The 17,086-nt window shown below is 42.7% G+C and overlaps 2 protein-coding genes across 3 annotated transcripts; one reads left to right on the top strand and one right to left on the bottom strand.

Moving 5' to 3' along the window:
• On the bottom strand, positions 1-10,099 carry acot9.1 (acyl-CoA thioesterase 9, tandem duplicate 1). Of its 2 annotated transcripts, XM_030398174.1 has the most exons (16): positions 9,911-10,099; positions 8,183-8,277; positions 7,503-7,529; positions 6,814-6,859; positions 5,802-5,972; positions 5,662-5,699; positions 5,481-5,564; positions 5,004-5,107; positions 4,296-4,369; positions 4,104-4,171; positions 3,901-4,012; positions 3,109-3,199; positions 2,770-2,855; positions 2,597-2,684; positions 2,318-2,468; positions 1-1,394 (listed from the first exon to the last, which is right to left on the bottom strand). In XM_030398174.1, the coding sequence occupies exons 1-16, from the start codon at positions 9,922-9,924 to the stop codon at positions 1,339-1,341; spliced, it is 1,305 nt and encodes a 434-aa protein (XP_030254034.1). In that variant the 5' UTR covers positions 9,925-10,099; the 3' UTR covers positions 1-1,338. The 2 variants fall into 2 exon arrangements, with proteins under 2 accessions (XP_030254034.1, XP_030254035.1); XM_030398175.1 differs by lacking the exon at positions 7,503-7,529.
• A 2,174-nt stretch (positions 10,100-12,273) lies between these two features.
• On the top strand, positions 12,274-15,728 carry LOC115569967 (diamine acetyltransferase 1-like). Its single transcript, XM_030398223.1, has 6 exons — positions 12,274-12,551; positions 13,679-13,730; positions 13,823-13,903; positions 14,633-14,734; positions 15,048-15,088; positions 15,238-15,728. Exons 1-6 carry the CDS (start codon positions 12,489-12,491, stop codon positions 15,412-15,414), a joined length of 516 nt encoding a protein of 171 aa, XP_030254083.1. The 5' UTR covers positions 12,274-12,488; the 3' UTR covers positions 15,415-15,728.
• The last annotated feature ends 1,358 nt before the right edge of the window (positions 15,729-17,086 follow it).

Raw genomic sequence — 17,086 nt, forward strand, 5'->3', positions numbered from 1 at the left:
TCAAGATAAATAATTCATTTATTGCATTTGAGTAAATATATGATTTAAAGCCAGAAACAATGAAACCCTCCTTCCTCTTGTAGCAGTCTGACACATTCAGAATAAAGCTGCCCATTCAACATGACAAAGAAAAGTCAAAAAGTTTTGTGCGTATAAGCGACAGTGGATTATAAAAAATGTAACATGCAAAACAAGAATATCTGAGGTCATGACGAGGCCAGGAAACCAAACGTTTGCTTCATGTTGGTGAAGCTGTAAACGCTGACTGGGTGTCAAACAAACTATCTTGTAGTTATAACTGTCAAACTAAATGTAATAAAATATAAATGAGTGTAAAAAAAGATGTCTTTCTGCAGTGCTGTAGTTTTCTCTTAAGACCAAAATGTAAAAACACCAGAAGAAATAAAGAAAACAGGAATCAGGTCACCGCATGGTTGTGTAAACGTAACAAGGCGTGATATAAAAACTATGTAGACTTTAAACTGCATTCATTCTCCTCAACTGACTGCTCACACACCTTTTCACACCTGGTATTAACGTCCGTCCTGAGTGATCCGATCACAAGTGGACTGTGTCAGTTCACACCCGGCAGAATATAAGTTTCCACTGGCCTCTATATGCAGAAAAACATGTACATCACTGTGACGAATTGGCAGGATATTCTGCACACAAAGGAAGAAAGAACTTAATAACATTTGCTGAATTAAAAAAGAAGCCTAAACAATTAAGAATTCGTCAGAGATAGTGTTTCACAAAGTTTATAAGTGTCTCCTCACTCAAAAACTCACAAAATTGAGCGATTTTTAAAGGGAGTTTGGGGATTTTCTGTGAACAACAAAGAAGTAGCCTATATTGGCTACTGTACTTTTAAATTTTGTGACACTTTTTACAAGGAATTATGCTGAATGTACAAGAAGGCACCAATGATTGAGAATTTGTCGTAGCCATTTCACAAAGTTTGTTAACTTTCTCCTCACTCATCAACTCTTAAAATTGCATGATTTGTTAAGGGAGTATGGTGAGATTGTGGTTACTAGTTCAATGGTTGGATCAGTTGAATCAGACAGTGTGTTCACAAACTTCTGCTGCTAACATCGGCAGGTTACGAGCAAAAACATGTAATTTACATCACAGTGAACCACATGGAGATCAGAGAGTGTGTAATCCATTCTGCCTGTAGTTGTGTTGTCGTCTTCTTCTCTGAAAGAGGATGTCAGTTGATTAGGTGATCCAGTGGGTGATCGGATCACTCAGGATGGATGTTGACTTGATACCAGGTCTGAAGAGCCTCATTGGTCAGCAGCTGAGAGGCTTTGGCAGGCAGCAGACGTGTTGCTCTCAGTTCTCCACCGTCTGATTAAAGTGTCTCTTCCCGTCCAGGTACAACATCGACTCTGTCAGAGAGATAAAACGGCAGCGTTAAACATGTAGTGATCACAAAATTGTCACTTTACAAAAGACAAGAAGGTTTTAGAATCTTGATTAGTGTCAGTCAGGAGCCCTTTTTAGATAGAAAAGGCGGCAATGTGCGTAATATTCCTCCTTTTCCAAAAGCCGCCTCTGAGGTAGGCGTAAACATGACGTGAAGCTCGAAGTCGGGCTGTGAACAGTGACAACGAATTTGTCTTCAAAATAAGAGCTTTACATTGCACCCCGTTGGAGTTTAGAACTGGGTTCTTAGCGGGGGCTTTTAATTTGAAAGTAGCGACTGTTCTTCGCTTGCCGACACAACATCAAGCTAACACAACCAAACAGCTACAGAGACCGAGGAGACGCTGCATCTCCTGGATCTCAGCAGCTGTCCAGTTGTTCATCTTGATGTCCGCGGATGAAGTGATGGACTGACTGCTGTGATCAGCTGTTTCCTGGTTTTAAAACTCCCCGGCTGTGGGTCGCACAACAGTGCAGGTCATCGACACCTCCGCCCACCTCACGCAGAGGCCGGCACATTGCCGCCTCGTTTTTAGATAGCAGGTGAGGTGGAAATAAGTGTACCCTCCGAGGTGGACCAAAACAGACCCCCACTTTGCCGCCCTCTATCTAAAACCGCAGACCGAGCCGCCAAAAGGACGGCAGATTGGCGGCTTGGTGCTCTGTCTAAAAACGGCTAAAGTCTCCTGAACCCAACAGCTCGATTTGATCCAGTATGTCACCCTCGTTTTTATGTAGTTCTTCAGATTTTCCATGAAGTTAAATCATCCTCATCATTACTGCCATTTTTTTGAGACATTGTTTGTGTCCATCTGTGTGTGTTGCAGTGTGTGTCTGTGTGTGTGTCTGTTTGTGTGTCTGTGTGTGTGTGTCTGTGTGTGCTTACCTCCATATGTGTTGGGGATGATGTTGGGGACGTCTCGGTCTGAAGTGAAGGTGAAGTGGAAGACGTTGGTGGTGTTGTGCTGGCGCGACAGCGGGTCGAACACCTCGCTGTGAACTCTGACCTGGATGTACTTCCCCTGCGTGTAACACACCTGAAACACAACAATGACACACACTTATACACCAGAATCCAGGATTTAGGAGGATCTACTGGTTAGAATGAAGTAAGACGACGCTGATCAGATGTAAATGAACACGAGCTGCACACGGACTCTCTGACCTGCGATGACAGCAGCAGCAGGGAGCCGATCTCCACGGGTTTCTGGAAGAGGATATCATCAACAGCCACCAAACTCGGCCGACAACCTCTGCAGGACACACAACAAACACTTTAACGTCAAACCGACATTCTTTCTTTCTCCAGCGGCAGCATCTTTTCCTCCAAGCTCTCACCCGAAGGAGCAGGCGTTGGCCCAGCCCAACTCGTACGCTTTCCTCATCAGGAAACCTCCAAATATCCTGTTGAAGATGTTCCTCTCCTGTTCACCACACACACACACACACACACACACACACACACACACACACACACACACACACACACACACACACACACACAGACACAGACACACAGACACAGACACAGACACACAAGGGCCTTAAAGTGAGTTCCTACTGTTAAAAAACTACTTCTACTGCGTTAATTGTGGATTTTAGGAAGAATTCTTTAAAACGTTAGAAGAACCGTAAAGTAAAAAGAAAGGAAGGTAGACTTCTCAGACTTCCTCTCACCTGAGGGTGGCAGATCTCAAGTCCTTTCAGTTTGGCATCTTCCATCCACACTGAGTTTGGAGGCAGAACTCTGCTGCGGAAACTGACCGTCCTGTAGGAGAAGAAGAAGAAGAGAGGGATTTAATACACTGTATCTTAAAGGACAAGTTCACCCAAAAATTATTATTCAGCCATTATCTGCGTCATAGTTGGAACTCAGGTTGTTGAAGCTGCAGTAAGTAGGGGTGGGCAAAAATATCAATACGGCAATATATCGCGATACTTTGCCGCCCAATACAATATCGATTTTTCAACTCCAAATATCGATATATCGCCGAAGAGCGACTCTGCTGTGCGGCGGGTGTATTTCTGTAGTAGAGAGAGCGGCTGAGGTCTTTGCAAAATAGATGGCAAGTTAACAACGCCTCCGCAATTTAAAGTTGACGTTTGGAAGCACTTTGGCTTCAAAGTTCAGAGAGATAGCAAGAACAACGAGCTGGACAAAGAGAATATTACTGCCCGGAAATTTCATGGGAATTAATAAAACGGAGAGGCTGTTTTGAATGAAATAGTTTTGACTCAATTTGTCCTCTGATCAATATCATCTGATGTACATATACAGGTACTTGTGTTTTCATCTTTATTTATATCGCAATATCGTGATACGTATCGTATCGTGAGGTTCTTGCCAATACCCACCCCTAGCAGTAAGTGCTGCTGAGGCAGAGAGGAGTTAATATTGACCCTGTACGCGTGATGATTTAACTCTTATGCAGTTCAGATTTAATTTCACAGCATCTCAGCGAGTCGTACTTTGTGTCCAGCGTGTTGAGGAACAGACTGTGAACGATCTTCCTCTCCTCGTCTGTAGGAGCCACCTTCAGCAGCGACGCGGTGCTGAGATCCACACGGCGAGATTTATTAGCTGGAAAACACAAAGGAACGAAAAGGATGAGCAAAAAAGATAATTGAAGGAATTATCTTAATGTAACCGATGTTGTGTCAGGATCTTTTACCTTCTCCTTCCTGGAGGAGTTTCTCGTCTTCTGGACCTTCTGGCTTCAGTGGATTTACAAAAGCTGCTCTGAAAATAAACGAGAAGAAGACGAAGTGTGAACAGAATCAAACACAGAGGAGGGTTTGTGTGGGTTCACCTCCAAACTAATGTTCATTGAGACATTCTGAAAAGCTGCGACTGAGTGTCCTACCTTTTGTTTTCTGGATCTCGGGCCACCATAACAAATGTAGCATCCAGAACTGGGGCGTAAGCTCCATCACGGTACTGAAAGAAGAGTCACATCATGAAGGCAACGATCAGTCCTGGTACAACAGCTCTGAGTCCGTCACTTCACACCTGCTTTAAGATGCGTCTGAGTGACCACTTCTGATCAGATCTCACTTTCTGACTCTATATGCAAATAAACAAGAACTGGGACAAACAGACACCCTGTTCTACACAAACAAAGACACAACTCAATGTAACACCTGCCAAATATACAAGAAGACCAACATAATTAAGAATTAGTCAGAGACAGCGTTTCACAATGTTTGTAGAGTTTCTCCGAACTCAACAACTCACAAAACTGAGCAACTTTTTAAGGGAGTCTGGTGAAGCCAAGTAGCCTGTATTAGTTACTGTTCACTGTATTTGTAATTTTGACATGTTCAACATCAATAAAATGTTGTCTTCTTCTTCTCCTTCTTTTTCTTTCATAGAGGATGTCAGCTGAGTCAAAGTTTGATCCTCTCTGGACGTCACACAAGTAGAATAAAGTTTAATTTATCTTGCTGTGTGACCTCAGCTTGTTTTCATCTTATTTCACAGGCCCATGTGGGTAATTTACCTGTTTTTGTAACTACACTAAATTACAGTAAACACACACTGTGTGCATGAGCAGACAGGTAAGGGTGTGTACCTGTGACATGTGCATCTTGGCTTCAATAGACGTCTTTCCCACCCACGTCACGTGACCGGTGAACTTGATGTCGCAGTCGGGATAGATGATGTGCTGCCTCATGTCTGTCCAACAACACAACAACATGGAAACATCTTTAAACAGGCGACATCTGCAACTCAGACCTGGACATGGATGTAAATGTACGCTCGTAACAAGCCTGTTTCACTGGTTTATTTGGGCATGTTGACTTTGGACTATTACGTCAAATTAAAATGAAAACAACTGTGTAAACTGTGGTCGTGCCAAACGAAGCACAGAGACAGCTGATAATAACAGTCTTGTAGTCTTTGTTAAAGCAATTATTGACGCTATGGTTACTTCTCAAACACTTTGTTTTCTCTGAACACAAACCACCGAACCAAACCAAATTAACTTTATAACGTTTATCCGGTTATAAAAGATGTCGTTGTGAGATCGGATATGAGAGCCTCTTACCGATCTTATCCACCAGAGCAGTGACGATGGACAGCGGAGATCTCTTCAGTGCCGCGTTATATGTATGAGAGTAAGAGATGAGAACTGAGGAGAGAGACGAGGAACATGGTGGGTGAGTGTTTGACTGTTTAACTTCCTGTCCAGTTAAAATAGAAATCATCATTGTGTGTTAGAGAGATACCTGCTAAACTGTCCAAGTCCTCCAGGATTCTACCAAACCTGGAAAATTACAGAAGAAGAGTTAGAGGAAGGTGTGTGTGTGTGTGTGTGTGTGTGTGTGTGTGTGTGTGTGTGTGTGTGTGTGTGTGTGTGTGTGTGTACCTGACAGTGTTGTGGAAGGTGAGGTATTTCTCTCGGAGCTGTGGCTCGGAGCCCAGCGGCAGGTGAACCTCCAGGTAGCTGTCCTTCATTCTCTTGGCTGGAAGGTCGTTTTGAGACTTCGCCAACATGGACGACAACGACACGCGCTCCGCCATGGCCTGCTGGTGGTCACTGCAGACGGGATTATTGAACATGTTATTAAATATAAACTGTTGATGATGATGATTCCTTTTTTTTCTCTTTATAATTAAAACGGTTTCTCTTCTGTCATTGGGCCTCATTCATGAACCGTTCTTACGAACAAATTTGTTCTTAAGTCCCACTTACGAAGATTTTACGAAGATTGTGGCATCATGAATTTTTTCTTATCTAGGATTTTTTCTTAGGCAAGAACAAATCCTACGAACACTCAGGAGTACTCTAACGCACATTTCAGTGCCGAAATGTTTGCATGGTTGTGTTTTCTTCTCTTGTGTAGTTCAATAAAATGCAATATTACAGTGATAATTCTGTCATATTTATTCATTTATTATTTATTTATTTCATATTTTGGGTAATTTACAAAGAATTTAAATTCTAAAATCAATTAAATGTGCCAATGATTTAAGATAAATCAAGTAAATTGGAAACATGCCATCAATTAGTAACCCCCCCCCCTCCCTATTTGCATATGCATTTCTCCATCCAAGGCCGCAAAACAATGTCATATATGTTGCTCCTGCGGCTTTCATCGTATAAGAACACAGCTGCAAACAATTCTGAGGCTTACGAACGAGTTGGTGAATCTGACGTAGGGTTTTCTTAAGGAACCTCTTAAGAACAACTTAAGAAAGAATCTAAGAAGATTCTTAAGAAGATATTGGTGAATGAGGCCCAATGTCTTCCAAGGACTCAAATGTGTATTTGTCGTACACGTGTATAGTATGTGGAGGGACGAGCGGTGTGGTGGATTCTGGTGAAACACTCAGTATCATTATGTGTCCTTGGTGTCTTGACACAGATGTTTCAGTACCTCCAGTTAGTGGAAGCTCCCACGATTTCTCTCAGCCTGTTTCGCACTAAAGAAAAACAAAAACAGAGAAGACAATCAGCTCGTCTGTGAGAATGTGTGCGGTTGTGCTAAAAGCTCAAGGCTACATGTTTCATACCGTCTCTGTCAGAGCAGCGCTTCAGCCAACGTTGTGCAACCAATAATGAGACTGTTACACGTTTGTTTTTACAGCTGGAGCCTTCAGGGAAACCAGTAATAATTGTTGAGATAGCGCCAGAAGGGCACAACTTATTTCTCCGTCTCAAACATCTTCACCAGTCAGATTTACATGTATAATGTGACGACTTTAGTGAGGCTGAGGCTCAAACTGTGAGACAATATGAAACAACACAGAGAAAAGAAGCAGCCGCACGGCGACAGACATCAGGAGGGAACCAGCTGAAGAAGAAGGTTAAGAGACCAGCAACCACTGCTGCAGGGACAGCTGGAGGAGAAACCCAGCCAGCTGCAACATGAACTCCAGAACCGGTGCACAGTGAAAGCTGCCGTACATGAAAGAAGATGTGCTTCAGGTAAAAGAGACCGGAGGTTCAGTCAGAAACATGCAGGAGGAATTAACGTGCAATTAGAGCAAATTAGAGGAGGATGACTACAGGTAGGAGTAGAGCGGTTTAGATAGTTAGGATTTGTCTCGGTTTACCAACACACACCATTTGACACATGTAAAAGTGGATTTCCTGTGGAGAAATAAAAATGATTAAGAAAAACACGGATGAGCAGATCAGCCGATTTGAACTTGATTCAAACACACATTCACGTCACCATGATCACGATAAGCTCGCACCTCCAGACGAGCTGCAAGAGCTAGTTGCATGAAAACAAAGATGATGCAGCTTTGCCACACCTCGTTTTTTAAGTGACGTAGCTTTAAAATGAGTCTCCAACGTCTCATTTTGCTAAATGTCTCCTCGTGTCTCTTCCTCTCTGCTCGCTAATCACGTGGGAGGAATGAGACACGAGGAGAGGAGGTGAGGAAAGGAGGCGAGGATGAGCAAACTGAGAATAGAGAAGAGGGGCAGAGCTTCAACAACATCAATGGACCCTGAACGCACCATCAAAACTGGAGCGCACACCAGGACCACTTCAGGGACACTGACAGAGGGTTGGGAAATAACAGAATGAAGGTGACAACATTTCTGTCATAATGAACTAGTGAATCACAATATAGGTCTCTCATTGTGTGATAAAGAATATACAATTTCTGAACTTAAAAATCAGATATTTCATTTGCTGGGAAAAGTCTGCGACAAAGGCAGCAGGTCCACAGGTCTGGGACCAGTTACCTCACTGCAAAACAGCCGAAAACAGAGAACCGGAAGCAGGATCTTACCTTCCACCATGTCCGGCGCCCTGCCCTGCTTGGACACGCCCCCTGCGCAGAGCGACCTTGTGGTCAAGGACGCAGCCGACCGCAGCAGCAGGAACCTGCAGGACACATGAGGACGAGACAGAAAATCAAAACAAACCCTGAGACGACCCTGTAGACCGAGGAGTCCATTTACATCCACATGCATCCTCCTCTCCTAAATATAACCGTCCACAGGAATCTGATCTGTCCTCAATCCCCCCGTGTTTGCACAGTGAACAGCTGAGCAGGCAGACAGACGCTCAGATCTTCCTGCGTAATGTTCAAGCTGTCGTGTTGCCAGACATTTCAGTTCTGCTCGTCAGCAGCTTCGTTTAGAAATCATCTGCTCCACTTTGTTCCATGACAACTGAGGGAAGCAGCAGTAAATCCAGACTTTAATTATTATGTGATAAAGTGAATAAATACCTCGTCACTGGATCTGCTTTATGAAGACTTTGTCACTAATCAAATCACAACATTTACTTATTTTTTTCATCAGTTAAAATTCTGTAGAAATGATGATGAAACTCTGCAGACTGTATCTTCTTTTAAGGGTGGACGATTCCACCTCCACGTCCCAACACTTAAACTTTTAGTATCGGCTGACAGTGAGTGCTGATCAGATAGCAGTGCATTAAAACACATATAAATAGGTTTACTGGAGGACGCTGAGGAGTAACAAGCTGCCAATCAGAATAAAGAAATTACACGGTATCAGAATACATCGAGTTCATTAGACATCATGCAATTCAAGACTTTAAAGGGGCACTATGTGGTTTTTAAAGAAAAACATTCAAACTCAGAAAAGTAATATTTACAATATTAATGAAGTACTAACAGAGAAATACGTATATTTTCCATAAGTGAAGAAAAAAGCTGTTCTCAGAAGAAAATAAGGTCCCAGAAAACTGTTTGAAACTAGAGCGCTGTGGCTCAGGGGTAGAGCCAGTGTCCTGTTATCAGAAGGTTGCTGGCTCCATTCCCCTGGTCTGCATGTTGAAGTGTCCTTGGGCAAGATAATGAACCCCAAACTGCTCCTGATGTGTGTATGAATGTATGCATGAATGACTAAGTTGCTTTGGAGAAAAGCATCTGCTAAATGCCTTGTAGGAAGGTGGCAGGGTCCGCCACATGTAAACAAAGTAAAACAGTATAAGTTGTGTTGATTCTTTGAGGTCAGTTTGTGTCTTCAGTTAATTCAGTCAGGAAAACAACGTGAGTTTGTTGATTTAGTTTGTTTAGGCGTTGAATGAAGATCTTTCTTAAAAAAAAAAAAGAAAACTACACAGTGCACCTTTAAAGTCCATACTTCATACCACAGGGTATCTAGATTAAGTTGACCTGCTGCAAGAACTTTGTATGGGAAGGTTCATTTCTGCACAGTTTAGTGTAAATACTACTTGGGTACTTTTCTGGCAGTGGTATGAACTTGACACACCCTTTATGTATACAACGAATCCACACCCTGTTTGGGCCTGATTTACTGTTCCCAGGTGGAGCTGATCATTTTATTTAAAAAGACAAAAGCCTAAAAACAGTTCTACAAACAAAGCACCAGGACAAAGTCATTTACACAAGTAGTAACAGGGATGCTAATCATTCTGGGCACTAATTAGCTAACTAACTGATTTGTAAATATGCTAACGGTACTAAGCTAAGCGTCCCAGGCAGCAACATGACTATGAACCCCGTTTTTTTAATCACACTGACCTCGGTGAGAGCATTGTGGTGTCCGGGGTGTCGGTGTTAAAGTTCCGGGGTGTAAATGAAGTCGGTGAGCGGGTAAAAAAGGAGAGAAATGACAGATTCTCTCGTCAGGGGTCTGCGGCGGCAGCACAGTCAGGACCACAGGACAACTTCCGTGTTGGGGTTCGGCCACGCCCACTGCGGCATGACGCAAGACGCACGCACGGGACGCGACCTTGTCCTGATTTGGCTGAGTGGGAGGAGGCTGTATGGAAGCCCAAAGAGGACTTTATTAAGATGATTAATGCAAATTTAAAAACTAAAATGTAATTCCACAATGAATTAATACGTTTCTACAAATATATGTTTTATATGAGAACAAATTTAAATGCATTTGATTTACATTTACATTTTCAAATATATATTTCGACAGGCTTTATCGTAAACAACTGTTCTCGGTTCAGTTTCTCAAAGACGTTTCACAGCTCATCCTTCTTCTGTTCTGACTGACTGGAGGAGTTGCAGGCTTTAAACCCTGTGAGGATGTGAACCCTTGTACCAGCAGTATGGCAGCACACATAGAGAACTATTACTTTTTACCTCTACATCACTTTTTACTTTGTGTGGTGTTTGTGTGTGAAACATGCAGTTAACACAAATTTGGAGTTAGAATTTTCACTTCCATTCAGTTGATCTGTGCCGGTAAAAGTCTCTGAGAGTGTTTGAGAGAGAGAGAGAATGTGTATTAGGAGCCTCCTGCCTAAAAAATAATAATAATAAAAAAAAATTAATACATACATTTTTAAAAAGGAGCCTCCTGCCTTTTTTAAGAGCCCTTAACGTTTAAATCAGCTGCTGTAGGCACTTGTGTTTGCAGTGAGCCATGTTTTTCAAGCGAATGCACTGGAATGCTTCTGCTCAGAAATCTGACTTTCAAGTTGCACTGGAAGGCGCTGTAGCGGGGTCATTAAGGTTGCATGTGAACTCTGAGTTTCAGGGTCGTGAGGGTCACATGTGTCGTTGACCCATTTGTGTGGGTCGTTAGGACAAGGTGGGTCCAGGTGTAAATGGGTGCTAAGCTGTCTCAGGAAGGGAACTCTGGACAGCATTGTCGGTGTTTACATACTTACATGGGAGTTCTATGGTGACATTAAAATGAAAAGGAAACAGCTGTTTGACATTTAAATTTCATAGACTTAACTTGCTCTAAAGTAGATCATATTTAAATGAAATAAGCAAAACAGCACCACTGAGTATATCGCATATACACTTGCATGTCATCATGCTTTTCACACTGCGAAGCTTCACTTGATTTCACATCAGCATGTGAGGAGGAGATAATAACTGGATTTTCAGTCTAGGATCAGAGTATTTTACCTGATTGCATTTGGGGGAACTTGTGATGGGGACTTGTTTTCGAGGTGTGTGTGGCAGCCACTGCAGCTCAGCTGCCAGCTGAAGTGATCTACCAGACTGATTATACAATTATAGATAATTACCCATTAAAACATGTAAACATAGAGCTGAGGTTTATTATACTGGGATTTCCCTTTAGCCCCGTCTGAACTGGGTGCACAAACTGGAATGTAAATAAAGTATTTTCAAATAAATGTAGGATCTCAGGGCTGACAGAGACTTGGAAATATGCCAGAGGAGCTGTATGGAGAATTTTTTATGTTTTGTTCTCAGTAGTTTTTTGTTTTAAAGCCTCAGCTTCTCTTGATGTTAAGGAAAATGCTGCAACGCTGTTTTGCTGAGAAGCTCAAAACTTTGCGGACTACCAAAATCCACCTAATTTTCCATCAGCATGGGGGGTGAGGAGATAATGACTGAATTCTCATTAGTGGGTGAAGTCTAGGATGTGATTATGTTCCATGATTGCACAGCGTTGCACCAGTGATCCAGCCTGCAGCCTCACCTGACCTTTCTGTGTGTGAGAGGTGGAAAATTCCAGTTCTCAGTCTGAGTCGTGTGGGTGGGTTGGACCACTTATGGGCTGAAATGCTTTAACACACCTTAAAGAAATGCAGTGGTTGTCGTAGTCCTGCAGCACACTGAAGCATGCAATTAATTAACTGTTCTCAACACTGAGAACATTTTCTTCTTGAGTATTTTACTTTTTTTAATACAAAATATGTTACAACTCAAGCACAGTAAACACAGCAGTTTAAATATGTGGGTTTCTACTTTTATTTGAAGTTCAAACTACTTTTTTCCAAGTTTCTTCCCTTCAAAACAAAGATCCTATGACAGAATCACAACACACTCCCCTGTAAGAACCCCTTGTGCGCTGATTGGCTAAGAGAGGCCAGAGGGCGTCGCTGATTCGTCAGAAATCTGAGAGCCGTCTGGGGGACTGACCAACCGCATTCCAGCGCGAGCCGGGTATAAAAGCTCCGATGTAAACAAAGGAGAGCACAGTTGAACGGCAGCGACCCAGCCAAGGGTGATACCTACTGGATGTTCTTGTCTCGACGAACCCGTCCGGATCAGAGGCTGACTGTGGGGATAAAGCCACTCTGAAGCGAATGAAGAAACAACTCATCTTCCACTTCACGTACAGAGGATTAGTAACGAGAGGAAAAAAGAGTAAAAGAAGAAAATGGAGTATAAATTACGAAAGGCTGAACCCAGGGACGTGTCTGATATATTACGACTGGTGAAGGTAAGGGATCCAAACAAACCGGGGTGGGCTCAGAGACATATTATTCGACTCGAGTTCAGCTAACGTAACTAGCTAGCTACGTGTTAGCTAAACCATCAGTTAGCTTAGACTTTTTCCGTTAACTCGCGAGTAACTGTCGAGTAGCTCAAAAATATGCTTACTTAACGTCAGATGACGCCTTTTACACGATGACTTGCATTTTGTAATGTCGCCAATTGTCTCGGGGGAGGATGTCCGAGTGACAGATTAGTGTCGGCGGCCTTTGTTTACAGCCAGGCGTCCCACATCCGGCTCACTGCCGGTTATCCAAATATGGCAGGTCCAGTCAGTGAGTGATGTTATAATGCTGACCTCGAGGCCTGCGGCTCACGGTGACGTCACAACAGTGACAGACAACCACCTCGGCCCTTTAATTTATAAAAAGACAAGTTACAAATCACATCACAAAGAAAACAAAGATACTCAAAGAGCAATATAAAGTAGAGATAAACAGTTAACACGCACAGCTTATTGTGTGAGTAAATCTTAAAAGGGACACTGTGTAGTTTTAGAGAAGAAGTACAAACTCAGAATTTTGATATTTACAATGTTAATGGGGCAATAAAACAACATGAGAGATCTTTATTTTTTCAGGAAGTGAGTAAATAAGCGGTTCTCATAAGGTCCCAAAACGCTGTTTGAAGATACAAAGGTGGCAGGGTCCGCCACATATAAACAGTCTGAAACTGTGTCGTCCTTTTTAAAGTCAGTTTGTTTATTCAGCAAATATTTGTCAGTGAATATCTTTCTCCTCTTCCCCAAAAATACACAGTGTACCTTTTTTTTTATAAGGCAAAGGTTTTCAATTTAGAACAATTTAATGTAGAGAAAAGCAGGAAATACTCACATAAAAGAAACTTCTCGAGCACGTACATCTTTATTTTCTTTATAAATAATCTCCAGCTTTTAAGCAGTTGTACGCAGATCAGCAACTACAACTCCTTCCATCGACCAGACAGCAGTGAAAAGTTGTGTAAGATGTAAAATGTCCCGCACCGAACACATGTTGCTCACAGTGCTTACAGGATTGTAGTTGTATTTGGGTTCTAGTGTCAAACTTAACCTGTTGTTCTGTTGTCTTCTCACAGGAACTTGCAAAATATGAAGAGATGGAGCACCAGGTGACACTGACTGAAAAAGGTGAGCTATAAGACGGCCTGCGTTACTCTACACAAACACATATTTTTGTCAGTATTGTGTGTCTCGTGCTGAAACATTTAATGTCCGTGCAGAGCTTCTGGAGGATGGATTCGGTGAGACCCCGTTTTACCAATGTATCGTCGCTGAAATCCAAGGAGACAACAGCAGTGAAGGTACAAACCACCACTACACCTCCTCGCACAAAATCATGCAGCCTGCCCCTTTATTTTAGTCCATCTTAACTTCCTCAGGCATGAACGTATCGAAGGTCAAATAACACAGGCGGGCTCATCAGGTTTCGTGTTAGCTGTTAGCCCGGGGTTTGTTTTTCTCCTGGAGTTATCACATCGGCACTGTTGCAGCACTTTGAGCCCATTTTTAACGACCTCGTCTCTCTGCAGTGTTTCTAAGCTGAGCGTACGATGTAGCTGCCTCTCACATCTGCTCGGGCTGAGGGTGTTTACCTAAACGCTTTACTGCATGTGCTTCCTGTTTTTGTTAAGTAAGTCTAGGTGTGATATCAGAGGCTCGTTCAAGCAGTTCCCTCTTTTGATCTCACGTACACACCGTCCTTAATTTAGTCGCTTTGTTTAACGGTCCATGTGAACAGTCAGGCGTTCTTGATATGGACAGCGGTGTAAAAAAAAGTGTCCTGACCTGCCAATGATTAAAACGACAAATGACTCGAGTTTTACATTTTCAAGGAGCACAACAAATAGGTCAGAGAGACCTCATCCCTCAGACCTGAGCTGTGCCAGATATTTTTGCAAACTTTCGTTCAGAAGCAGCGACTCCAGCTGTGCAATTCTGAAAACCAGAGGCAGAACAGAAATCATCGTACACAAACAGCAGCAGGATTGTCATCATGTCGTCAGTGTCTAACGTGTGTGTTTGCTGTGCAGGTCTGAAGGTGGTGGGCTTTGCTATGTACTACTTCACTTACGACCCCTGGGTTGGCAAACAGCTCTACCTGGAGGACTTCTATGTGATGGAGGCCTACAGAGGTATGAACACCTGATCCACTCCACGCTGGTTTGACCTTTAATAATTTGTCTCTCAGCTGATATCTACATCTATATTTGCATATATGCAAGTTAATTACCTGCTTCTCACGCTGAAAACTGAACAGATGACAGATAATTTCAGATTTTGTGTTTGCACACTGAGGAGCCTCCAACTCCTCTAATTACTGCTGGATTTAAGTTGCAAACAGCCACATATTTATTGGCTAATTATTCTATTTTGTGTGACTAAATAAAACTAATTTCTTCTTTAGCTGCTGCTTTATTAACAGTCTTGTTTCTTTTCTTTTCCCAGGGCTCGGCATCGGCTCGGAGTGCCTGCGGCATCTCAGTAAGGTGAGCGTGTTTACTGAACCAAACCTTTGAGCAGGGCACTGTGCCTGAACAGACAGAACAACAAATTGGACCGGTGCCTGGTTCCAGACGTGTCCTGATCGAGTCAACTTTCTATAAAATCGTCCATTTAACTCTTGTCTCTCTTCCAGCTGGCGATAAAGATGCGCTGCAGCGGCATGATGTTCGTGGTCGCGGAGAACAACGAGCCGTCCATCAAGTTCTACAAGCGGCGCGGTGCCGAGGATCTCTCCCAGGACGAAGGCTGGAGGCTCTTCAAGTTCAGCAAGAACAGCCTCGTCAAGATGGCCACGCCGGCGGAGGAATGACTAGAGGTCCCGCCCGGAGTGCCGGAGCGAGCAGAGGAGACGCGAGAGTCCGAGCAGAGTTCAACCTCCTCGACTCTTCTCTCCACTCAGACGGAGGATGATTCATAGATCACGTTCAGCTTTTCAAAAAGGGGAATTCTGTGTCACAGTTATGATTCTATGTGTAGCTCACAATCTGTCGTCAGCCTTCTTTACTGACATTCTCAACTATTAACCGTGTGTTTTATTCTGAGATTTAATTTTCTATTTTGGTTGATTTGATGTGCTGGAAGAGGCAAACACTTAAGTTTCCAATAAAACAATAATTAATCAAACACGTCGTCGTCGTTTGTTCATTTCCTCCAGAGGTGAACGATGTAAACAAACGTGTCGGGACGTTTTCATGTTCAAGTCGATCTGCAAAAAGGGTTTGATACTAAAACCTGAAGTGGAAAGTTAAAACAACATATTTTTAATAGTTTACAGTTAAATTATGACTAAACAAATACTAATTTTTTCAGTTTACATGTTGTTTCTGGCGGGTTGGTTCCTTCTTATCGAGTGTTAAGTCTATAATTCGAAGTAGAAAAACCTCAGTTGGAAATAATTTGAAAACAAGTTCTTTCAAAGTGACGTCAGCCTGATATTTAATCACAATCAGCTTCATAATTTAATAATAATTGACTTCTTTGTAATTAAAGTAGTGTCCTGTGTGATCTTGATGCTCCGCCGGCCTCAGTGAGGCTTCACACCTTTAAACAGACGCTGTGTTGGTCAGAACTGTCTGTGTGAAACTCTTTGGACTCATTAAACTTAACGAGTCTGACCTCAACAGCTCGACGTCGTTAGTGTCTGTAAGATGGAACTGAGGGCTGTTTTTCAACCGCGGAGCTCTTATCATGACAGAAGATACTTCTGAGGGAAACCCTCCAATAAATGAGTTCATCTGAGTTCAACGATCATAAATCCACTCGACAATAAGTAACACGAGCTTGGAACTGTGTCAAGAGTCTTCTCCTATTTTTAGTGTTATGTTCAGGTTGTTTTATGACTTTATAAAACTCCCTGCTCACCGGTCAAGTAGCCGTTCCTGAGCTGTGATGTCAAATAACAACCAGAACACTTTTTGCAGAATATTATGATGTTGACCTCTGAACTTTGTGTCTCTTGTACATCTTTAACATCTTCCCCTGCTGTAACCTGAAAACAGCGTGTGATCCAGCGCATGTTAACTCTGAAACTCTATGATGCTGTTAGCAGACGTCTCAGAAACAGTTTGATGTGTTTTTTCACAGAATGATGCGAGAAAAGCTTAAGACACTTATTCTGCAGCAAGTTGTTCACACGCCTTCTTTGGAAAGTACAACTCAACATTCAGTCGACACATTTCAGAAGATTTGAGGAACCTGAACCAGTTTAAAACATCGTAAAAGGAACCGGAAGGCTCAGATCTCCTCCTGTGTTCCTCTTTTGATGCTTCAAAATGTGCCGTCAGTTGTTTCCAGACCGCTTCCGCTGGCATGAACATGTTGTATTTTTGCCTGATGCAGCTGATTTCGGTTCTTGGAGGTTCGTTTGTCGTCTTATCATTGGTGCAAAACTTGTTCAGCCCTTCATCCTCTGTTCTGTCTGCAGAAACATGACATCAGTGACGAGGAACACAAATGAAAACCACGCAGAAGAGAAATTAAAT

This window comes from Sparus aurata, chromosome 19 (genome assembly GCF_900880675.1).
Source record: "Sparus aurata chromosome 19, fSpaAur1.1, whole genome shotgun sequence".
Classification (NCBI taxonomy): domain Eukaryota; kingdom Metazoa; phylum Chordata; class Actinopteri; order Spariformes; family Sparidae; genus Sparus; species Sparus aurata.

Excerpts from the sequence above, each read along its gene's own strand:
- acot9.1 (XM_030398174.1), bottom strand. Across the intron at positions 7,530-8,182 it reads GGCGCCGGACATGGTGGAAG|GAAATCCACTTTTACATGTG; the intron begins GTAAGATCCTGC and ends ATTTCTCCACAG. Across the intron at positions 5,700-5,801 it reads ACCTTCCACAACACTGTCAG|GTTTGGTAGAATCCTGGAGG; the intron begins GTACACACACAC and ends GTAATTTTCCAG.
- LOC115569967 (XM_030398223.1), top strand. The coding sequence starts at position 12,489 with ATGGAGTATAAATTACGAAAGGCTGAACCCAGGGACGTGTCTGATATA. Across the intron at positions 13,731-13,822 it reads GGTGACACTGACTGAAAAAG|AGCTTCTGGAGGATGGATTC; the intron begins GTGAGCTATAAG and ends ATGTCCGTGCAG. Across the intron at positions 14,735-15,047 it reads TGTGATGGAGGCCTACAGAG|GGCTCGGCATCGGCTCGGAG; the intron begins GTATGAACACCT and ends TTCTTTTCCCAG.